General features: G+C 42.1%; 1 protein-coding gene across 2 annotated transcripts in view; it reads left to right on the top strand.

The window, feature by feature from the left end:
* The window catches only part of ESM1 (endothelial cell specific molecule 1), a 48,287-nt gene extending 29,429 nt beyond the window's left edge, over positions 1-18,858 (top strand). Inside the window, exons 1-4 of one of the 2 annotated variants that reach the window (XM_078445567.2) lie at positions 3,872-4,447; positions 9,573-10,375; positions 13,634-13,783; positions 17,364-18,858. In XM_078445567.2, coding sequence (XP_078301693.1) covers positions 10,075-10,375; positions 13,634-13,783; positions 17,364-17,461 — 549 coding nt within the window. In that variant the 5' untranslated portion in view covers positions 3,872-4,447; positions 9,573-10,074 and the 3' untranslated portion in view covers positions 17,462-18,858. Of the gene's footprint in view, positions 1-3,871; positions 4,448-9,572; positions 10,376-13,633; positions 13,784-17,363 lie in introns of those variants that run through there. The other variant, XM_060634603.3, reaches the window with a different exon arrangement.
* The last annotated feature ends 5,760 nt before the right edge of the window (positions 18,859-24,618 follow it).

Raw genomic sequence — 24,618 nt, 5'->3', positions numbered from 1 at the left:
CAACTTAACCTGAACCACTTCTTCAGCCAGACTTTTTCCGGATCTAAGCTCAGAGCTCTGGTGTATTTAGGGCCTAAGAAGCTTTCTGGTGCGTATTTATTGCTTCCACCCACTCCTCCTCCTTTCAGGTACTACGGCTCTTTGATTGCCTGTTCATGCTAATTGCCCTGGCAGTGGGACTATATGTGGAGGAAAGCATTACTTTGCATTTCGAAGACTTGGACTCTTCTAATTGAATGTCAAGTGCTCTGATGATGTACCTTCCCCCTCGAAAGAGAAGCATGTCTTTCTGCAGGGGGTTTGTGTAGCTTTCCAACTGCAAGTGCACGATATTAAAGACTCACCATGTAGGATTGTTCAACACGGTGGGTGCCTCACCGTTCTTGTTGTTGCTGCTGTTGTGTGGGTTGTGTGTGTGTGAGTTAGCCAGTTAGGAAGAGGTTATCATGGCAAGTGTGCCACACACGTTGTCCCCTTTTCAAACAGCTTTACTAACTGGTTTCCTCGAAGGTCCCTTCAAAAGTGCCCATCAGCCAGTCCCTGGGAGGATCAGATACCCTACAATTTCTTGTTTTCAATATAGGCTCTTGTCTGGGTATGGGATGCTTGAAAGGTGATCATTTATGGCCCTATTTGAAGTTCCATAATTTTAAGTTCATGAAATGAAGGCATTAATACTGAAAAATTAGCATGGGTCAGTGCTCATCAACTTATCCATTATAATACGTGCTGATCCCTTATAAACCAGCTTTGTAGACTAGACCACATATAGGTTAAAATTCTGATTTGCCATCCTGAGAACACTTGGAAAGTGTACAGAAAGCTGAAAGTACTTTGGATTCCTTTCATTCACGGAGACATTGTTTGGTGTTTTATTCAGTGAGTACTTCCTAGGTATATTTACAAAGGAGCCAGGCTCAGCATGTTGTTTAAAGTGGTAATGTGTGCAACAGGCTCACGATCCATCGTTAGAAATGTGAGCTGGGTGTATTTGTGCACTTTGGAACTGAAAGTAGGATATTAAACTTGGGTACATGGATCTCATATGTGGGCACACATATATACAAACATGTAGATTTGTACATATGTGTACACACATATATGTATATGTATATGTATATGTATATGTATATGTATATATGTATATGTACAGCACATGTATTTCACCCTAAAATACCTCTAGTCTGATCAATGTCAGGCAGCTTGCGAGAGTTAGGTGTTCAGTTCCATCATGCAAAGTTGTAGTGGATTAAAGTTTGCTAAGCAAACTGTTGGCGGTGAGTCAACAAAAGTAAAAGCAGGTCTATTTATTTGGAAACTACTATATCTCACTGAATCTAAGACGTTATCAGTATAAGAAGGCCATTATTTTTTTTGTATGTCATTAAGGGAAAAATATTCTTCTGGTGAAACTCTTAACATAATGCTTTTATATCTCGGGAATTTGTAATTTGTGCTTTACAAATAGTGTTTGTATTTATTGAAAGCACTCTTTGGGGGTTATTTGGGTATAGATTTCTATCATTTAGAACTTTTGAACATTCATAGGAAGAAAAATATAAATTCAATAAAGCGGTTAAAATATTTCCAAATGACTCTAAATTTGTGCCTGGTCCTTCTGAATCACATGTCAGTATCATGTCTTTTTCAGAGAGTATAGGCTCTGGGCGATTAAGATCATCAGCAATGCAGCATGACTTAGAAGCCAACCCTGCTACCGTCTGAGGTTCTTTTCCAAGTAACTGGCACACGTCTTCCAAGTTTTGCTGTGTACATGTAGGCAATGACTTACGTCATAATGTCAGAATTCCAACTTCAGGGATGTTAACATGTGAAAGAAAATGTGTGTCTCAGAATGAGAAAAATATGCTAAAAATTTTGTAAGTGTGTTATATAGTTAAAAAATTCTAGGTCAACCCCTCAGAGACAGGCTTTGTCTATCAGAGATCTCCAGACTAAAGATTAAGTACTAATTCTGCTGACATGTGCCTGGGAGAAACCATTGGTCTAGAGGTTTCTGAAATTTTTAAGTTTGTCAGAATCGAGTGTCTTGTTAAAAATGTTGATTCCTGGGGCACCTGGGTGGCCCAGTCGGTTGGACATCTGACTTCAGCTCAGGTCATGGTCTCGCAGTTTGTGGGTTTGAGCCCCGCACCAGGCTCTGTGCTGACAAACAGTTCAGAGCCTGGAGCCTGCTTCAGATTCTGTATCTCTCTCTCTCTCTCCCCCTCCCCTGTTCATGCTCTGCCTCTCTCTGTCTCTCAAAAATAAATAAATGTTAAAAAAAATGTTGATTCCTAAGTCCACCCCTGACCCATCCAACTGGAATACCTGGCTGTGCCATTTTGACATCAGGACACTCTGATGCACATGGTCTGGGAAACTGCACTTTGATGCACCCGGCCCCAAGCCCTGTCTGAGGCACCGTCAATGTGCATTAAGCTCTCAGGTTGTAGGCTTAGAGGCTTCATGAAGTCTGTGTCGGTCAAAAGAAAGTAAGATGCTAAGAAGAAGGCGAAGGAAAGGAAAGGAAGAAGGAGAAGAAGGAGAAGAAGAAGAAGAAGAAGAAGAAGAAGAAGAAAGAGAAAAGAAGAAGGAGGAAGAGGAGGGAGAGAGAGGGGGAGAAAGAGAGGGAGAGGGAGAGGGAGGAGAAGAAGAAGAAGGTCACAACATGGCCCTTCACTGGGAGGATTCCAGGAAGAAAAGAGCCAAGATATTTCAACACCAGATTAGAAAGTGAGTCTGAAACTGCCAATTCGTTTAAAAAATTCTAAATAAGGGGCTTGGAAGTTACACTTCTTATTTATCTTCTGGTGCTTACCTTGAACTTTTAAAAAAAATCACTCAATTATTTATTCAACCCGCATATCATGTAAAGGCTAAGGCTCTTCATCACCAGACAAATTCCAGTGAGTCTGATGAGGGTGGTCCTGATTAATATTTTATTACATTATAAAAGAGGTCAGCTTAAGGTTAGGCCAAGGAAGTGCCATGTTATTAGAGAAGCAAAGTAGCAGAATCATTTCCTATGATTCGTGTGTTAATCAGAAATCCCCGTCCTTCCAAAATTCCTGGTGAAAATTCCAAACGTCTTAGCGCTAACTTCTAACATGACTTTTTCAACCTATGTTCTCTTATGTCAATAGCTCCAATGTCTAAATGACTTCCAACGCCTGAGCTAATTCTTTAGCCATTTAGGAAACTGGTAATCAAAAAACAAAAACAAAAAACAGAACAAAACAAAACAAAAAGCCTCTTTTGGCCCACAATTTGTGAGCTGTCTAGTCACCCCATGCCAGGATGGGGCGAGGAAGGCTGCAGGGAGAGGAGGTGAAGTCTTCCAACAGGGAACGCAGATGCTCAGCGGTCGTTCTGTGAATTACGTGAATGAAAAATTACGCCTTCTTGCAGAAGGTGAGGGGAATGGAGGAAAGGGTGAGGCCTGAGAGAGATCGCCACAGGCTCATTTTCTTTCATGGTATGTAATTTGTCTTTTAGAATAAGTCCTACTGTTTTATACTTGTTTAGAGTGGACAGCCTGTTTCCCCATCTATCTTACCCTCTGATCTCTTTGAGAGATCCCATTGTCTCTTTGAGAGAGCGGGCAGGATTTCCATCTTTTAGATTTTGCTGAAACAAATGACTTTGCGTGAGTCAGGAAGGCTGGTTGGTGTCTCATACAGGACTGACAGTGGAACTCAGACTCACACTTGGGTCTTCTGGTTCCAAGGTGGGAGGTACTTTCGCCACTCATGCTGCCTGTGGTCTTGTATCAGGACAGCACCTGGTACTTCTGGGTGTGGCTTTATATGTGGAGAGGGAAGGACACTATATGACTGGAATCTCTTGCAGATGAGTTCATAGATTCAGAACCTTGATTTGAGATGGTATTTCTTTGGGGAAAACATTTGCTCCAAGACATAAGATCATTTTTAAAGCATGAAACAAACCTTTAGAATTTTGGATTCTTGATAGTCATAGCCAGGATGAGAGCCGGGAGAGCTCGCTGTTAGAAAAACATGCCCACCAGAATCGGGGGAATGGGGGGATAGAGTAGAGGGCAGATAAGTAGTGAGAGCTCCTCCCATGTTCCCAAGTCTAAACGTTCTCACTCTCAAAAACCTCCTGGAAGTGTGAATGCAAAGGTGAGGTTTCTAGATTTGGTCAAGATTAAAAAACAACCAGTTTCCGCCTGCTTCCTCGGGGAACTCCGCGGGATGCAGAGCCCTGGATATGGTGGTAAAGCTCTCTGAAGGGCACCCGGACATCCAGGGTTGACGTTTGCAGTAGGCATTGTGGGTATCTTGTTTTTATCTTCTCAAACTCCCCCACACTCATTATTCTTGCAGGACTGTTTGCTGTAAGCAACTGTGACTGCCTCCCAGCTGCCCAGAGAATTCATCTCCTCCCTAAGATACATCAGAGGACCCCATGCAGGCAAGAACAGGTGGACGTCACTTTACTTTTCAGAGCAGGTGTAGTTTTTTTGTTTTGTTTTGTTTTAAGTAGACTCCGTGCCCAATGTGGGGCTTGAACTCAGGACTCTGAGATCAAGAGTCGCATGTTCTACTGACTGAGTCAGCCAGGAGCCCCTGAGCAGGTGTAGTTTTTTGTTTTGTTTTGTTTTATTCTTTAAGTAGACTCCATGCCCAACGTGGGGCTTGAACTCATGACCCTGAGATCAAGAGTCGCATGTTCTACCGACTGAGTCAGCCAGGAGCCCCTGAGCAGGTGTAGTTTTTAAAAACTGCCTGTAACATCCAATCCCCCTTTACTGTTAAAATTGTCTTTATTAGAAATGAAAACTTGGAGAACTGAAGAGATGGTATTTCCTTTGCTCCAAGACATAAGATCATTTTTAAAGAATGAAACAAACCTTTAGAATTTTGGATTCTTGATAGTCATAGCCAGGATATACCTTTGGGTCTTCTTACCTAATTACTGAGGTAGACAGGAGCGATGAGGGGGATGGTCTAAGGTGTGCATCATGTGACTCGCCTAAGATGATAGCTTGTAGTGGCCGAGCTAGAATTTCTGCAAGCTGTTCCCAGCGCAGGAGGCTCTGGGAGGAGTCCCCAGAGCCTGTGACAGCTGACCTGTGACCTGTGACTGTGAAACTCAGTTTGGCAGATGGGTTCACCAGGTTCTATCAGCAATAGAGGAGCTCCCAGGAACGTCTCGGGATGGATGCGGGGCTACCAGACCCAAGGCTGGAAAGCCAAGAGGACAGAAGTTGGTCAGCTGTGCAGGAGCTGACACAACAGGACTCTGCTCAGACCCCGTTCCATCCCCAGCTGCTTCTGCTATCCCTGGAAACCTCTATCTCATTCCCCCAGAGACGCACCCGGTTCTATAATTCAGTTCAGCCTATTCAAGAACGCGGGTTTCACTTTGCATCCCCTGGGAAATATGGGTGCACATTTTAACTTACTACTCTCTGAAAATGATTTTGGGAAACAACTGGTCACATGTACATGTTTACTAAGTACTGAGCTCTAGTTACGTGCTACACCTTGCCCTAGGCACATGCAAATTGCCATCAGCTGGTTCAAAGCAGAAAGACTTTCAGAAGGTACCAAAACCCAAAACTACACTAAAAACAAAGTCTCATCCACCTAAGTTTCTCCACTTGCCCCTTGGAACATTTTGCCTTCAGGTCTGCCTTTATAATTCAATTTGAATTAAACCTATCTGGGGGCGCCTGGTTGGCTCGGTCAGTAGAGCATGCAACACTTCATCTCAGGGTCATGGGTTTGAGCCCCACGTTGGACATAGAGATTACTTAAAAAAAAAAGATTAAATAAAAATAAACCTATCTGGTAAAGAGGTTTGTGAAGAAGGCACAGTAAACATGGGACAATTTGACTTGACCATGAGGGTTTGGCATCCTTTCAGAGCCTTTCCTGCTTTGCCTATCCAGAAAAAAAAAAAAAAAATTCTGGGTATTCAGTTACAAGCAATCAGAATGTGCAGGATTAAACACAAATTGCCAGAGCACATTACCTAGGCTTATTTTCCTTCTTGGAATAATGCCAAGTTTAAGGGACAAAATCATGGTGGGGTTTTTAATGAGCAAGGTGTACTGGGTTGAATACTCAGTTTTATTGTTTCTTTGGCCGCCATTGCAGAAGGCCACAGGCTTTGAATCCCAAGATGGTATGGTTTGACCCACTCTAACATGAACTTGCCTTTTCACAGTTGTAGAAAGCTTATGTGATTTTGGCCTTTCTCACTCTTTGGTCTGACATCTGATGCAGGGCAGAGGAAGGTTAGAGACTTGCCAACCCCAGCACACGGCAAGCCAACCCAGGTGGGCCTCGTGCCCTCATCAGCAACTGCGTTGCCTTCACCTTAATTTGTTTTGTTGCAGATTAAAGTTGCCATTTTTTTGTTGTTGTTGTTTGTTTACTCATGCTCCAATTTCCTAACCCTGTGTGGCCATTGGTAACTTTCCTCAGAAGAGTGGTTGATCTGGGTTCCTGGTTGGGAAAGACCAGAAATACAATGAGATGTAAATCCCATAGGGATTGTGCTGGGACAAACAGTTTTTGTCGGGTCTTGGAAGGAATGGAACGTTCCCCAAGAATGAGATGTTAGAAACTACGTGTGGAGATAGTTCCACTGCTTACGAACTCTGCTGAGCGTATTTTCTCCACCCTTTTGGGTATGCATTTAGGCTCACTATTATTGTGGATTTGGGACTCTCAACTTGACATCTTCTCTGTGTTTAGTTGTCCTTCACTGAAAGTGGTATCAGTTTTTGGAAATGCAGAACATGGGTTCCATGAGCTCCTCTTCTTCCCTCAGCACTTGTGATATTGACCTCTGCAAGGCTTCTATTGTTTCTTCCTTAAATTTCCATAGAAGACCAGGAAGTTCTTATGCTTTGACTATTTCTCTTTATTCACTGCCAACTCTATGATGATTATATTTTTAAAATGAAAAATAGCCATCACTTAGTGAACGCGTGCTACTTGATAGACATTTTCCATCCCGTTTTATAGGTCCTAACAATAGCCCTGTGAAGAAGCTGGTGGTCCCACTGTACACAACGACAAAATGGAGGCTTAGAGATGTTAAACTCAGTTTCTGAGATTTTTAGGTAGTGAGTGGCAGAGCAAGGATTCAAATCCAGCTCTGGCGGAATCCAAACTTTATAGCAAGACCAAAGTGATAGGCAGGCTGGATCCTGCCCATAAGAAATAAGGGCACAGGGGCACCTGGGTGGCTCAGTCAGTTAAGCATCCAACTCTTGATTTCAGCTCAGGTCATGATCTCACAATTCGTGGTATCGAGCCCCACGTTGGGCTCTTTGCTGGCAGCCCAGAGCCTGCCTGGGATTCTCTCTCTGTCTTTCTGCCCCTCCCTGCTCATGTGCTCCCTCCCTCAAAAAAAAAAAAAAAATAAAATAAATAAAACTTGGAAGAAAAAAAAGAAAAGAAATAAGGGTGCATATAATGTTTCGTAATTTGAGTGAAATAGTGGCCGACATTTAAAAATTAGGGCATTACATTTAAAAGTCTAGATTCCAGCTTCTCTTAAAAAAAAAAAAAAAATAGAAGATTCGGCCCAGTGGGCTCAGAGTCCAGTATGGAAGCGGTCAGCCATTCTTGAGGAGGCGCTGCTTCCCTTAGTGGGGGCATGCCCTCTCAGGTGAGCAGCTCCCCTCCTTCTCACGTACATCTGGCATATCTTACCACTTTACCCACTTAGGTCACTGGATTGGTACCTGTATGTGTTCGATTTTGCAGTCCTTATTCCAGTCTCTAGAAACAGTCTGTTTCAGGGTTTGAGTCCTGGCTTCACCGTTTGCTAACTTTGTGCCCCTGGACAAGTTACGTAACCCCTCAAGGCCTCAGTTTTCTCACCTCTGAAGTGGGGATAAGAATAGTCCCTACCTCTTGAGGCTGCTTTGAAAATTCAGCGTGGCACTCCTTATAAAGCGCTCTACACGGTGTCTGACACACGGTAAGTTTTCTCTAATAGATGCCATCATCAACCGTTATTGCAGTTAACCACTCTTTCCTCAGAAAGTGGTGTTCAGTAATCTTTTCCAAGGTCAGCCCTAAGTTGTGAAGGAGGCCATCAGAACAGTAGTCACGGAAGCACCACTGTGCTTAATAGGCAACCGAGCGCACGCCTTCGACACTAGACTGACCCCGTTTGGGTTCTACCTCGGACATTAGGGGGACCTGAGCAAATTATTTAACCTCGTTCTGACTCCGTTTCCCCATTCAGGAAAAGGGCACGAGGATTGTATCTACTTGATGAGGGTGTGGTGAAGAGCAAGTCAGTTAATACGTGTAAATGGTTTCAGAACAGGCGATCGGCACACACCGGGCCCTCAGTGGATGTTACCCACCGCTGAAAACAATACATCAGATTGTGCCTCTGATAAGCATGTGTTTGCTTCTGGGGAGATGCCGATAGAATGTGTCAAATTGGATCGCATGGGAAATTTGGAAATTGGAAGCTGGGACTCTTGCTTGGTTTTCTACCCCCTCGGTTCCGTGACGCATTCCAGATTCGGTTCCTTCCACCTTCCTAGAAGTGCGCTTTGGAAGGCTACTCAGCAGACACATCCAATGGCCTCAGCCTCATCTTCTAATGGGGATAAGAATTCTGGAGACCAACTAGCGTAACGAACACTGTCGACTCTCAAAAGTGGAGGCTGAGGCTGAGAGACATCCTGGGGCTCGCCCATAGCTAATTGGGGACAGACCAAGGGTCATCCATCAACTTTACTGGTTGAGTAGTTGCTAGAACGACGGCGGGTTTGTGCCTATTTTGACAAGTCGGGGGTGGGGCTGGGGACCCAACGTGTGGCTGATGTAAGAACTCTGCTTTCTCCGCTCACCTTGCTCTTTCCGGCCCAGCCCCCTTCCTTCACGAGGCCCTGGTCCTGCCGATAGCGTGAGAGGATGGCTTTGTCTTCCCCAGGGGGACCTAGGCCCTGTGACCCTCCATTGCTTGAAGACCCTGTTTCCTGAGGGGTAATGTTTTCCCTTCCCCGTGACTTGCCTCTCTGGGCCACGTTCCGATTTCCCTGCTGGCTCGCTTGTTTCCTTGGGCTGACTGCCTTGTTTGGTGGTTTTTAGTGAGGGCTCTGAGAGATGCCAGGAGTGAGGGGATAGAGCTCCGAATGGCCTCAGTCATTGGACAGCCAGACTCGGTGATGGATGAGCCCTCTCCCCAGGGAGTTCTGGGTCAGAAGTCCAACTGATAAGTTTTTCCAGAACTGAGGAACCCAGAAACAGCGCCAGCAGCATCGTACCTCTTTTGTGGGTTTCGTATTACTTTGAAAGAAAATTCTCAGCTGCAGTTCCACATCTTACTAGAAATACAGCTCCATCCATGATAAACTTAGATATATGTGCCATGAATTGTTTTAGAGATAACATTTGGGGGGAAGGGAGGGAGGAAGGAAGAGAGGGGTCTTTAAAAAATCCCTTTCCAAATATTTCCTTTCTTCTAAGTATTGAAAAGGCACAATATAACCCTTTCTTCTCCCAAGTGAGCTCATAACTGTTTACCGAGGGGAAATACCAAATGTTTATTTATTTTGTTTAAAGGAGCTTCTTTCGTCCTGATGATTCACGTCGATGTCATTTTCCTCCTGACTCCAGAGGCTCTGAGACAAAGCCACAGCCCAAGTGATATGCCGGTGTCAGAACAATTCCTGTCCCGAAGGAAGGTATGCAACCTTCTTTATTCCCCCTTCACAGACGTCCTTGAGCCCTCGAGACGGATGTGAGCGAGTTTTTCAGTGCTCATGCAAAACAACCATCTAAACATAACAGATGACATCAGCTTGGGCTTTTCAATTCCTGGATGGCAGCGGCGTGTTAATCCAGCCTTCATCCTGGATTTCATAAACTAAAACAAGAGAGCCTGGCAAGAGGACAGCGCTGCTGCTGGGTTGAGGAAATTGATGACGGGGAAGCATGCGGGCAACCCAGTGTATAAAGCTCATAAACGTGTAGGCAGAGGCTCGGCTACCACTTTGGACAGCTGCTTCCCGCCAGCAGAGAACCACGCCGCCCGCAGGGAGCTGAGCCAGAGCCGGCGGGAAACATGAAGAGCTTCTTGCTGCTAGCCACGCTCCTGGTACCCGCGCACCTGGCGACGACCTGGAGCCCCAAGTACGCGGTCGACTGCCCCGAGCGATGCGACCGCGCCGAGTGCAAAAGCAGCCTGAGCTGCAAGCGGACAGTGCTGGACGACTGCGGCTGCTGCCGGGTGTGCGCCGCGGGCCTGGGCGAAACCTGCTACCGCACCGTCTCCGGCATGGATGGCGCCAAGTGTGGCCCGGGGCTCAGGTGTCAGTTTTACAGTGAGGAAGATGACTTTGGTGACGAGTTTGGTATCTGCAAAGGTAAAGAGTGACCCCTTGCTCCTCCCCGTCCAGGGCACACCGAGGGCTTTTAGCCAGCGTGGGAGGCAAGGAGGCTTCCCTTCGAAGGACGAGAGGGAAAGTGCAGGTGGCTTAGGAGCAAGGCCCGGCACGGGTGTTGTCACAGGGAGAGAGAGAACTCTGCGAACAGCAACTGACAGCCAGTGTGCAGGAAAGCACAGAAAGCAAGACAGCATTTCACTCATTATGTGTGTGTAGGAGACGGAAGGAAAAAAGTTGCGATGAAAAATCGTGTTACCTCCCTTTCTGGAAAACTTTAGAAACTTGACAGGTAATCTGTTTGGATGGTTTAGGTGCTGTCTCCTCTGCAAGGCAGTGATTACAGAGGTCTGCGCTTAGATAACCGCTGGTGGTGTCTAGGCTGGGGCTTAGTGAGTCTTTGATGTTGAAAGGGTCCACGGGTTGGTGGGCATCTCTCAAGATCAAGTATTTCTGATGAACGGCTGATGCACTTTGTGAAACAGGGTGGGGTTTGATCATGAAACGAAATGACTCACATTCTTGAAGGAGGGTACCCTGAAGTATAAAACAAGCCTCGTTCCACTTTATGGAAGTGTTTGATCACCTAGAAAAATGGCAGATGGTCTCAGACAAGTACAAATAACAGTCAAGAAAAATAAAAATTGGAAGTCTGTGAAGAATGAGAGTTTAAGACTTAAAAAAAGTGTCATTAGGTTGAAATCATAGCTAAACAATGTAGTTACACATCTGTAGAATTTATTTCAAACTCTGCCTGTAGTTTAAAAAATGTTTGGGTCAAAAGAATGGTGATTTAAAATATATATATGGATACTTCATGATCTCATAATTAAAAGCTATTATTAAGATGAAACACATAGGCTATAGCCCCATGCATCAGTTTTATAATACAAAGCAGCTTTTAAAATGATTAAAGAGGCTGGGTAATGTATTTCTTATATTTTCTTTCTTATTTCATTCTTATACTTTATGTAATTGAAACAGTTGTATGCTTTTATGAACGATAATAATCCACCATTGATCCAGTCTCATTCATACACCTACCTTTTAGACAAATATTTTATAAATCAATTACCTTTTCACCCGCAAAACGTAACTAAAGATTAGGAAATGGATGCTTGCAGGAGGAAGAGAATTTTATTTTTTGCTCAGTTTAGTTTTGCTTATAACCACTAAAAGGTAGAATATTGAGGAACCTTTTTTTGTGCGTGTGTGTGAACATTCACAAGCATTTATTTAAGCTGAGGAGAACCTGTATTTTCTATAAATTACAGGATTGCACGTAAGGAATTTAGGGAGGAAGTAGTTCAACCGATCATACTTGTGACATAGCAAATATTTGCAGTGGATTGTTTTTTCTCTGGACACAAAAATTGCCTCTATCAATGGGACTGTAAATGCCCTGTCACATGAGGGTAAAGAAATGGCTCAAGGCCTATGGGATCTTTAGCAATCTACCCTCCTACTGAATGACTGAGGCAGCTGTTAACGGCATAGATTCTTAAAATGCACTTAAGATTGTTCTTCTTGGCATCCTTCAGACTGCAAGTGAGTCTGGTTTCAAACATTTTTCTCTCTGCTGGAAACAGTGACCCTGCGTGAAACTCAGCAACTTGAGACAGAGACGTTGGATTTTGCTGTAGGCGGACTCCCTCTTTCAGCCTTTGCACAGAACTGTATATGTTAGCTGCACATCCAGATGTTTTCTCAATATTCAGATGTTTGGCGTTAGGCTGCCGAGTTAACAATCAGCCAGCCAACATCTATTTACTGAACACCTGCTATCCGCCCAGCACTATTCAAAACGCTAGGGGATGAAACAGAGGCATAATTGAGAATTCGGCTAAAGTTTGAGTTTTCAATGTCACTAGAGACGCACTCAAATTCCAATCCTGTATGCTCTTCCGAAAGAGGCTTTTGGGGATCCTTTTTAAGGTCTGTTCTTGCGAGCAGAGAGGCCAGTGTTTAAAACCAGGCTCCTCCGCAATCTGAAGAATGCCGGTGAGAAGAACTCTAAATCTCTTCCCCAAATAAAGTTCATTCATGTCTACCTCGATCATTCTTGTGGAATATTAGATTGCTAAGGGCTCGGCTGCTTCACAGTTCGTTTCTCCCCCATGTGTGACTGTACACGTACGAGAAGATTCTCATGCCAAGAGAATACATATTCTGCATCTATTCTGCTTGGCTGTTAAGGATAGGGGTGTCTATCGGGATGCTGTTTATGTCATAACAATCCTGCATTTTTAATAAGTGATTTTGTTCTTTTCTCAGCATAATATGTTTGAGTCTAGGTATGAAAGCACTGAAGCTCTAAATGCTTCCAGATTTGGGGAGGTATATAGGCAAAGTCTCAGCTTTCTCGTTCTTCCTAGCATGCACATCTTAGGTTTGCAGAACATTTTACTAGAAAATCCTCTTAACATCCAGGGGAGCTAGGTGACCTGTACTGCCGTGTCAACAGATAAGGTAGCTGATGAAAGCTGGCACAGACTGAGGATTGAGCACTTGGTGGACAGCTGGCATCGACACCTCTCTCAGTCCCTGGGTAGCGTGGGGTCCTTTCCTATATGTTGCTATTTTTAAATAGTGAGTTGTTTGCCAGTACGGTGGATTCAAAAACAGCATCACATCTTTTATTTTTTTTAATTTTTTTTAACGTTTATTTATTTTTGAGACAGAGAGAGACAGAGCATGAACGAGGGAGGGGCAGAGAGAGAGGGAGACACAGAATTGGAAGCAGGTTCCAGGCTCTGAGCCATCAGCCCAGAGCCCGACGCGGGGCTCGAACTCACAGACCGCAGGATCGTGACCTGAGCTGAAGTCGGACACTTAACCGACTGAGCCACCCGGGCGCCCCTAAACTCCTTCGCAGCTGATCCGTAGGTCTGTTCAATTGCCGGCCTCACCGACCTGTCACGGAAGCAGTCTCAGGAACCTGTCTATTGGTACCTAAGCAGAAAGTGAACAGAATTAAGGTTGGTTCAAGGATGTTGGTTATGTCTAGCCATCTTCAACTAAACTCCAGAGCAGGACACTAGAGCCGAGGTGTCCTGCTCTTGGGGTGTGATTTCACATTTGTGACTTAAAGTTTCAACTTCCCAAACTTGGGTTTTTTTAAAGAAGTGGTTTGTATCTGACAGTCAAGGTTCACGAGGCGTGTTCAGATATGGAGGCTATGCGGGCAGGGGCTCATGCACAAGGAGCAGCTCCCTCTCTAAACCTATCTTGTGTCCTCAGACTGTCCCTACGGCACCTTCGGGATGGAATGCAAGGAGACATGCAACTGTCAGTCTGGCATATGTGACAGAGTGACTGGCAAATGTCTGAAATTTCCCTTCCTCCAATATTCAGTAGCCAAGACTTCCAACAAGAGACTTGTTTCTACAGGTAAGAATTGACTTTAGTATAGGGGCACCTGGGTGGCGCAGTTGGTTAAGCGTCCAACTTTGGCTCAGGTCACGATCTCATGATTCATGAGTTCTAGCCCCATGTCTGGCTCTATGCTGACAGCTCAGAGTCAGAAGACTGCTTCACATTCTGTGTCTTCCTCTGTATCTTCCCCTCCCCCCTCCACCAAAAAATAAAAAAATATTAAAAAATTATTTTTAAATAAAAAAAAGAATCGATTTCAGTACAAACATCAGAACAATAATCTCATTTTCAGTTTGAATAACTTAAGCAATATAGAGGATTAGAATAAAGCATTGCTTTGAATGATTTTGTTTTTTATTTTACTCAGGGGAAAGGGGTGGTGATTGAGTTCGGTTGCTGTTGTTGGTTTGTTTTTTTTTTTTAAAGATTTTATTAATAATTTTGAGGATTATACATTTTTCCATAAAGTTTACCCAGCCATATGGAGAATAAATACGATTGATTACCAAAACACCTGTAATAAGAAAATAACCAAGATACACAAAGTTCCCTAAATTCTTCAGTGATGTTTATGTATAGTAGACAAAGTTATTTCTCTCCAACTTCATATAGAAAAAATACCCTCAAGAATTTATTAGATAAGGTTTAAGAGCCAAGGGAGAAAATATAGAACACTTCTTCTTTTCTTAACCAAATGGAAGTATTTCCAAAGAATATTTCCCAGCATGTGTTTTTATAGATTTTGGAGAGGATAAGAGACAGTATCTGTGACCGAAACTTGGGAATTATCTCTAAGCCTTTGAATGAAATTGTAGTAATAGCCACATGATGCTTGTTCATGCATGTGTATTTCTTATCAGGTTGTTGGAATGTGAGAAATACAACGTATAAGATGGTCCTGTGCACATATTTGGTTACCTTGTTGGATAAACAATCAGTATCGTAAAGCTTCATTAAACTGAAAATAGCTCATTTAAAACAACATGTGGCCACAGCAACTGTTAGTATCAACAAACTATGCAATTTCTCCCCCTTAGATATAAATAGTTGACAATCCAAGTCCATTTTATTTAGTTTTTGTTTCTGGTTCTTTGCGCTTCAAATTAGATTTGAAATATTTGGCAAATGTACTTATTTCTTAATTTTACTCCCTTCTTACACATGGATACAATTAAGTACATTAAGAGAAGGAGGAAATATTGTGCTAAGAAGGGAATTATTATGCTGAAGTGTGGTTATGCCCCTAAACATTCATCTAAACTGAAACCCCTGTTTTCAAAGCTATTAGGTGAGCATCTTTGTGACTATTTGATCTGGAAATTGAGAAAGTCATTAATAGGTTAAATACTTAGGACTTGTCCTATGGTACTTAAAAAGCAAAATGGAAAAAGATTGAGTTTTAAGTCCTAAAAAATTTGATATTAAGGTGAAATTTACACAACATAAAATTAACCATTTTGAAGTGAGCAGTTCAGTGGTAGCTAGTACATTAACAACGCTGCATAGCCGCCACTTCTGTCCAGTTCTAGAACATTCTCATTAGCTCAAAATAAAACCCCACTATCCGGTAAGCAGTTGTCCCCATTCCTCAACTCCCAGCCCCTGGAAACCATCAATCTTAGACATGCACATTTTTTTGAATGATTTGACTACTTCAGTACAGGTTTGAAACTTACTGTCTCAGGACAGTCAGCTGTCTCAAATGCTTGCATCTTCTTTTGTCTTATTTCGCCTTCTCAAAACTGCAGACTACAAAACACTTTAAAGAACTTCTGAATTCCTCTTCATTCATTTATGGTTGTGCCTAAACCTTTTCCACCAAGAGAGAGAGAATGGACTCCCTTGTGAATCTTTATTGGTGTTTGGGAAGAATGCTTGGGAGGCCATGAGAGCACCTTTGGAATAATCCTCAAGAAGGATAATAATCCTCACGTCCGTCCCTCCCATTGTATACCCAGCCACATGCCCTCTTCTCCACTGGACTGTTGGACAGTCTCTTTCCCTTCGGCGTGTCACCCTTGCTTGTTTGCTTGCAGATCCTGCAGATGTCTTGACTACTAGATAGATGCCTTGGCCACACATATTTTGCTGGGTAGAAGTTACATTAGGGGTTACACACAAAAAACATTTCTATACCCAAATTAGGTATCAAGATTCTTAGTAGAAATCTATGGGAAAAGAATTTTCTGACCCAAGGTGTGTGGGGTTTTTTTGTTTTTGTTTTTTTCCATTAGCTAAGGAGCAACAAAAATGATTACTGGTTAATCTTGGTAAACCTTAGGTTCAGGAGGGGAGCAGAATATCCTAAAGGCTTTGTGGAGAGGCAGCATAGGAGCTCCGCTGCTCAGTGGTACCTTGTCTCCTTGTGACTTTCCAGGGTTCATGTGCTACCATTTATAGGAGGGGGCTTGTCTGGCTATCAACTTCACATCACCTCTGTGCGAATCTGTTTTCAAAGCCTTTGCAAATGGTGCCAACGTTCGTCAGCACAGGGACTTCTGGAGGTCCCTTCTATGCCCTGATTGCATGAGCTCGTCTTCTCTAGATTTCTATCTAATGGCTACTACGATCTTGTCAAGTGGGTTTCCTATTTCCATTTCTTGTTGTCGTTGTTTTGTAGTGAGATTTCCAATTTTCTGAGATGGGGAATTTATAAGTAGCTTTTTTTTAGGGGGACAGGGACAGTAAGATCTGGAATATTTGATTACTTTGCATACATTCATCTGCCGGGCTGCACGAATTGTACAGGGCTTCATTTTAGGATGTGCACTGTTGAGGCAAATACACTTCGCTACTCTTAGAAGCAGACAAATTTCATTTTGGAAAATTCTAAATATTACAAATTTTTATTTGAGCAAAAACCGTCTTTATAAAAGTTCTGCCCTTTGGTCTGCCTTCCACCTTCTGGAGCCACAAAATAGGCTAACCCTTCTTCCATACCAGATAATACGAAAATCTTATTAAAGATCCACTCTTACAGCATTTGCTTATTCCATAAGTATTTATTAAGTGCCTACTATGTTCCAGGCACTGTAGTAGCAATGAACAAAACAAAGCCTCTGCCTTCTTGGAGCTGATATTCTAGTGGTGGAGTGAAATAACACATAAATAAAAAAGGCAAATGCATGTATAAGATAATGCCTGGTGGTAACAGGTGTATGAGGAGAAATCAGTCGGCGGTAGGGGCTGACTCAGATGGGAGGTGCCGATTAACACAGAGTGGGTGAATACAGTGAGTATAGAGACTCTTTGAATCTATAAAAAAATTATTGTAAATCCCTTGTAATATAAAAATAATATAGAGGCGTCTGGGTGGCTTAGTCGGTTAAGCATCCGACTTCGGCTCAGGTCATGATCTCGCGTTTCATGAGTTCAAGCCCCACATGGGGCTCTGTGCTGACAGCTCAGAGCCTGGAGCCTGTTTCAGATTCTGTGTCTCCCCCTTTCTCTGCCCCTCCCCTGCTTGTGCTCTCTCTCTGTCTCTCCAAAAATGAATAAATGTTAAAAAAATTTAAAGAAAATAATATAAAACTGTTCTTGATCTTAGGGTTATCAACATTTGGACATGCATGATTTGTATTCCTTCTCATTTCAGAGCATGACATGGCATCTGGAGACGGCAATACTGTGACAGAAGAACTTGTAAAAACGAATACCCGCTCGCCTGTAATGAAATGGTTAAATCCTCGCTGAGCCTGGGTGGGGTTTCTGAGAGAAGACTCTTATCTTAATGGTCATTCAACACACAGCCAACATTTTAGGAACTGTCTAGATTATAGCATATGGACATGTGATATCGGGAGGCCAAGTGTGGGGGTCCAGGAAAAAAAATAATAAAGTAGGCTACTAACAATCCATAAAATGCATATGACTGAACACTTTTAGATCTTTGTGAAATATATGAATACGTACAGATTTGTTCAATATGTGTTTATAGTAATACTGAAGAACGGAAAACACAATTTAGATCATATTAACGTGGACGCAGATCAGCCCCAGAGGAAGCTAAAGCTAAGGCCACAGTGCCTGTGACTCGGATGTGCATTGATGCTGGGATACAGGATGGAGGGAGAGTTCGGAGCGAGAGAAGGTGGGGGCGGGTGGGGGGAGTATGGTATTTAGGTCTTCCTTGTAGTAGCACCAATAGAATTTAATTGTGCTTTTTTTTTTTTTTTTTAACTTTGGGAAAAGTGAACACAAAACCAGCCCTGAAGGAAGGGGGATAGTTGAAGCTTGTAGGAGATTGGGTAGCAGCCCCCATAGTGAGGGAGGTTTCAAAGGTGCTATGTGTCATTCCCAGATGACCGCATCAGAAGGGAGATTCTGGGGCAGAGGGCAAACTCCTGTAAATGGTTTTAAAGAAGGCCACCTCAGACCGAGAGAGCCAGGCAGGATTTTTCCCACTTGGAGGAGGTGGCAAGGTAAATATTTACATAATTTTGTCAACGATTTATGTTAGTATGAGTCATCCTAACAGACATACTCATCACCCTCTACTGTTCGTTTAAAACGGGTAGAATAAAGGTATAACTCTCTAAGGTTTCCAAACCCCCAAGGCATGGTAAATTTATTATTAGTAATTATAGTAATATTTACAGTAATAAGCACAAGGGAACCCTGGGAAAAACTTAGTCATGACAGATGTATACAATGTCAGAAAATGAGCAACAGAAGGAGTTTATTGCAAAGCCAGTGCAGTGACTTAGAAGCGTTTTAGATTTAAAGTAGAAAATACTTTTTTAGGAGGTTTGGAAGAGAGTCAAGAAGCGTCAGCTTTAAAATAGGGCTCATTTTCTTATTTTTCTTTCCTTCAAAGTCAGTTGATAAGTGGAATTATGAGCACACGGGAGGATCTCAGCACAAACAGGACGGTTGTACTAGATTTTGTTAGGAAACGTTTGCAGACCTATTTTATTTGGAGTGAAGATTATTTAAGGATTATTTCACTATTTGCCTATGTTTATTCTCAAAGTTTGCCACAGAGTTGTGAATGCGTGTGCAGGAAGGTCTTGGATCATGAGCTGCATAAGCTGTTGGATTTGTTTTAAAAGGAAAAGTTTATGGCTGCTCAATAAAAATACAAGACAGCTGCTCTGAGTCCATTCATGACTTTGTTAAATCATTAAAAGTTATTTAAGATTCACTTGATGGAGTGCTGGATGGCTCGGTCGGTTGAGCGACCCGCTCTTGATGGCTCTTGATTTCAGCTTTGGTCATGATCTCACAGTTCATGGGGTCAAGCCCCGGGTCGGGCTTTGCACTGACAGCACGGAACCTGCCTGGGATTCTTTGTCGCCCTCTCTCTCTGCCCCTCCCCCATTCGCTTACAGGTGTGCTCTCTCTCAAAATAAGCATTTTTTAAAAAAAGTTTCATCCAATGAACAAAAAGTCTGTGTGCCTATTAAAAGTTGGCTTCTCAACTGAATTTGCTGCTACAGATAAGCATTTTCTGTCAAAACATGAGGCTAGAATATTTATTTCTTTGCCTCACATTTTTGGTCTACCCATGCCTTATAGTTCCCTGAAACATAGGTCCCTAAATATTAATCCATTCTGTAGAGACAAAAACAAAACAACACTTCTGTCAGTGTTTTGAAGATACTTACACTTTAGAAGGTGTCTGCAAAGACAGATCTTTCGCTGTCTGTAAAAGAATAGAGTAGCATTTGGCTTTGGAGCTTGAGAGTATCGTGTCCAAGAACAGTATAGTTTCACTTAGCTTTATTATGGGAAAATTAGGAAACCATTTAAATGAATTGACACAATGCCCCCCAAAAAATTTGTCTGTATTAGCAAAAACATCAATCTGCCTGATCTTTTTCCTTTTTTTAAGATGGGAGAAACAAAGTGAATGAGATAAAAAGTTCTATCAATGTGTTATCAATGTGAGACATTCATATTATTATTAAATAAGAACAATGTATGTTTTTATGTCTTTACATAAGACATATGTTTGTATGTCTTTACTCTTACCAGTGTGCAGTGGGTTTCAGGACATGCTTTCAGGGAGTGAGATTACTTAAATATCTGCGTCTGTATCTGTATCTGACTTGGCCTGAAGCCCAGGCTGCAGTCCAAATGTCCCTCTGGGGAAGGGTGGACAGTGGAACAAGAGCTAGACCAGGGCAGGACTTGCCTCTGGTCCTTGTTCTGCAGCCTGGGAGATCATGGTCAATATAACTGAACAAAGGTGGGTTCATCTGTTCTCAGTCGCAGGCATGTTTTCTAGTTGCCCAGCTTCCTGTTACTGGGACCCCTCTGTGCATTTCACTTCAAGTGCTGGTACTGGTCTGTCTCAAATTGCTCTGTAGCCTTCTGACTCTATTCTTGGTGGAAGTGGCCTCCAAAATCCTTGGATTTTGTACTTTTTGACTGCAATACTTTTGAGCATGCAATTTTAAACTGAATACATAGCATAGTGTTAATACACTATGTTCATTATAGCACATATACTCAAAGTAGAAATTTTTAAGGGATTAAAAAATTAATAGAAACAGGAGTTCTGAGATTTTTTTCCTACACCCCTATGGACTATCATGGGAAACACTGGAGAAGTAAAAGAAAATGCCAAATGTCACTGGTTCCTAGTGAGGCTCAACCTCATTTGATATTGAAGAGAAACCAAACTGGCACATATTCCACACAATAAAGAGTCCTGGAATGAATGGATTAATGGATGAATAGTTGGATGGATAAATGGATGAATGGAAGGATGGATGGGTAGATAGGTGGGTAGAAGGATGTTTGGGAAGAAAGATGGAAGAGACTTGGGTGAGTGGATGTCTGGAGGAACGAATAAACGAATGAATGAATGAATGAATGAATGAATGAAAGAATAAATGAATGAATGAAGCAGGTGACAGGCCTATCTCCAGCAGAACCGATGGAGCAGATGGCCTCCCATCCCTTTCATCTACCAGCTCCCATCTCCTTGATGGCTGTTATCCTGCCTATTAGGACACTAGGAGATTGAAAAACTGGCTGCATCCGTGAGAGTCAGTAAATCTGACAGGTAAGGTTGTCCAAGGCCACAGCAACAGGGAGTGCTTCTCCATCAAGCAGTGGGGACATCTCCTGTGGTAACAAAATGTGTAAGGTAACTTTAGTGGTAGCCAGATTGCATTGTCATTTTCTGTGAAAGGCAGTTCAGGAGGACTGTTGTTTCCATTCTGTATTTGTTTCCTTTCCTTTATCCTGAGGTCCCTAGGAGTAAAGGATCCATAGATATAATTCAACATCACAACAGATATTTGGAGGGAGAATTGATTATTTCCGATTGCCCATATGTAGTGTTAATCATTGAGTTAAGGCCTGGCTTTAAAAGGACGCATGTTATAGACCTGCAATTCTTTATTATTCATTAGAATTACCTAGAGGCCTTGCTAACACACAAACTGCTTATTTGTTATGTCTGAGATGAGGCCCAAAGATTTTCCACTGTTACAAGTTCCCCAGGCGATGCAGATACTCTGGGTCCAGGGACCTTACTTTGAGAATCACTGATACAGGGATATCTAGACTTGCCTAGAAAGGAAAGAAACTAAGGTGTGATCAAGACCAATTCTTGCTGGCCTTATGAAAGAATGTGCTGCAAGATTTCTTAACCAGTTATTTCATTCAACTTATTTTTGTTGTTTAAAGATACTTAACTAAGCCACGGGGAGGGTTGAAAAATGTCAGAGAAACTTTAAATTGTGGGGACTTGTCAGGGACAAGTGGCAAACCATCAAAGAAGGATGGAGGTGAAAGAACCAGAGAATTTGGAAGTAGTCAGGGAGTTTGTGGTCTCATAGGAAGACATTCAAGAAGAGTGACCAGTGGCACCATGTGTCTTGAAGAGACCAGGGAGAGCTAAAGAGTCCTCAGGAGGACCATTCTAAAGCAATGATACAGTCTGATGTGATTATATTAATCCAGTTAATACAATTCCATTTATACAGGTCCTTGTGACATAACTCTCACAGAGTAGATGTGTTTATACATTTTCCAGCCCTCTAGGAAATACGGGAGTACACAGAAATCTGAAATATTGGAGTTCAGAAGAGAAGCCTAAAGAATTCTAGTCTAAACCTTTTATTTTACAGATGAAACACCTAGACCCAAATAAATTTGGTGATAAAATGTGTGTGGCAGTGAAAACTACTACTTATCATTGTACCACTTTTAGCCGTTCAATATTTTTATTTTTATTTATTTATTTATTTATTTATTTATTTTTTAAAGGTAGTTTTTTTTTTTTTTTTGGTTTTTTTTTTTTTTAATGTTTATTTATTTTTGAGACAGAGACAGAGCATGAACAGGGGAGGGGCAGAGAGAGAGGGAGACACAGAATCTGAAGCAGGCTCCAGGCTCTGAGCTGTCAGCACAGAGCCCGACGCGGGGCTCGAACCCACAAACCGCGAGATCATGACCTGAGCCGAAGTCGGCCGCTTAACCGACTGAGCCACCCAGGCGCCCCAGCCGTTCAATATTTTTAAAGGAAAACATTCATATTTGTAGTTTACCTACCACATATTTAAAAAATATATACAACATAGGGGTGCTTGGGTGGCTCAGTCGGTTAAGTATCTGACTTCGGCTTAGGTCATAATCTTTCAGTTCATGAGTTCGAGCCCCACATCGGGCTCTGTGCTGACACTTTAGGGCCTGGGGCTTGCTCCAGATTCTATGTCTCCCTCTCTCTCTTCCCCTCCCCTGCTCATGCTCTGTGTCTCTCTCTCTCAAAAATAAACATTAAAAAATTTTTAGAAATATATACATATATATCTATATTACGACCTAAAAGGTATACATCTTTTCACACAAAAATTCTATTGTTATGAATTTATTCTAAGGAAATAATTGTTTTGAGTGTACAAAAACATATACAGTAAAACCTTGGTTTGCGAGCGTAATTCGTTCCAGAAACATACTTGTAATACAAAGCCGTCGTATATCAAAGCGAATTCCATTGGCTCAGTTGTGATCATGTGACATTCGGCGTCACATACTACTTGAACAGCAAGACATTGCTCCTTTATCAAGTTAAAATTTATTAGAAATGTTTGCTTGTCTTGTGCAACACTTGCAGAGCAAGTTACTCCCAATCCAAGGTCTTACTGTATACAAAAAAAAAGTTGCAATGTTTTGTTAGTAATTGTAAGTAATCTGAAAAGGTCATTGGTGGGGTATTTGATAAAGAAATGGCAGTGTAGCCATGAACTGACTACAACCTAGCCATTGTAAATGATGAAGTGTGTTTAGAATGACTGACAGAGGACGCGTTCACTCCAAAGCACAAGGTGACAACGTAATCAGGGCCAGGAGTTGGTCAGGCGTGTGGCTGCCTAAACAGAGTCCCTCTCCCCGGTTCGAAAGTAGCTATTTTTTTTTATTATCAAGTTAAATAACATATAGTGTAGTCTTGGTTTCTGGAGTACAATCCAGTGATTCATCCCTTATCTATAACACCTATTCATCCCAGCAAGTGCCCTCCTTAATACCCATCACCCATTTTCACCATCCTCATCAACCCTCAGTTTGTTCTCTGTATTTAGGAGTCTTATGGTTTTCCTCCCTCTTTATTTTTATCTTATTTTTCCTTCCCTTCCCCTATGATCATCTGTTAAGTTTCTAAAATTCCACATATGAGTGAAATCATACGATATCTCTCTTTGACTTATTTCTCTTAATGTAATACCCTCCAGTTCCATCCATGTTGTTACAAATGGCAAGATTTCATTCTTCTTCATCATCGAGTAGTATTTCAGTGTGTGTGTGTGTGTGTGTGTGTGTGTGTGTGTGTATCACATCTTCTTAATCCATTCATCAGTGGATGGACATTTGGGCTCTTTCCATAATTCGGGCATTGTTAACAGTGCGAAAGCAGCTACTTTTTAAACACTTTAGTTTTTTATAGAAACAACAATCTTCTTGTTGCGTTGCTGGTTTATTGACCTACACTGAATTTTTATTCAGGTTTGCAATAGTGATAACTGGTGCAAACAGGTTCGGTAACAAATACAACAGACTCTTGGTATGCCTCTATTTCAACTGGCAGAAATGCAAGTCTTCAGGTGCACCCCAGAGGGAGGTCTGTGCGCCTGCACCCTTTAGCATACACCCTGGATATCATAGCTGTATGTTATCCAGAGAGAACAGAGACACATGGTGATCTCAGTGAAGTCACTATGGGGAGATCGCTTAAGAACACTTCTCTATAGTAAGTGGAAAAAAGCATGCTACGATGCCATAGGGATAATCTTATTCTGTGAAAAAAAATATATAAATAGAGATAGTAAGAGCGATGCCTATCTTATTCTTTATATCTATACCTATATTCTGAAAGTTTTGCCACTAGTTTTATAATTGGCAAAAAGAATAAAGCTCTCTTCGTTTTTGAAAGTTTCAATTGTAGCAAATGTAAACAAATGAAGATGACTTTGTGGTTTATTGTGTACATGGTGACTAAAGGGAATAATCCTATATTTCAGTGGTTTTGTGATGTACTTTGTCGTCTTGGCACTCGGTTAGATACAGAAATAGGATTTCAAACCAATTCAATGTAGAGAATTATAATTTTCTGATAAATCCTAGAAAGGCTACAAAGCACATTAGCACATTATACTTCTCTCTTCTGGAAGAAAATCTTTTGGTCTGACAGAAGCAAAGCCAGTGCATCCTTAGTAAGTATAGATGAAGGTCTCTGGATCATAGGTACACATTTTAAAGTACAATATACCTTCTGCACCTATGCACAGAAATGCTATCTGCGTAAGCTGGTGGTTAGGCCACCAGGGTTTTAAAGTATTTCCTGACACCTGTGAAGTTGGTAAATATTTCCTGTTTTTGTTGTGTCTAGAGAAAACAGG

Source organism: Panthera onca, chromosome A1, assembly GCF_046562875.1.
Source record: "Panthera onca isolate mPanOnc1 chromosome A1, mPanOnc1 haplotype 2, whole genome shotgun sequence".
NCBI classification, from domain to species: Eukaryota; Metazoa; Chordata; class Mammalia; order Carnivora; family Felidae; genus Panthera; species Panthera onca.
The sequence above is the reverse complement of the archived record's forward strand: the minus strand, read 5'-3'. Positions and strand labels throughout refer to the sequence as shown.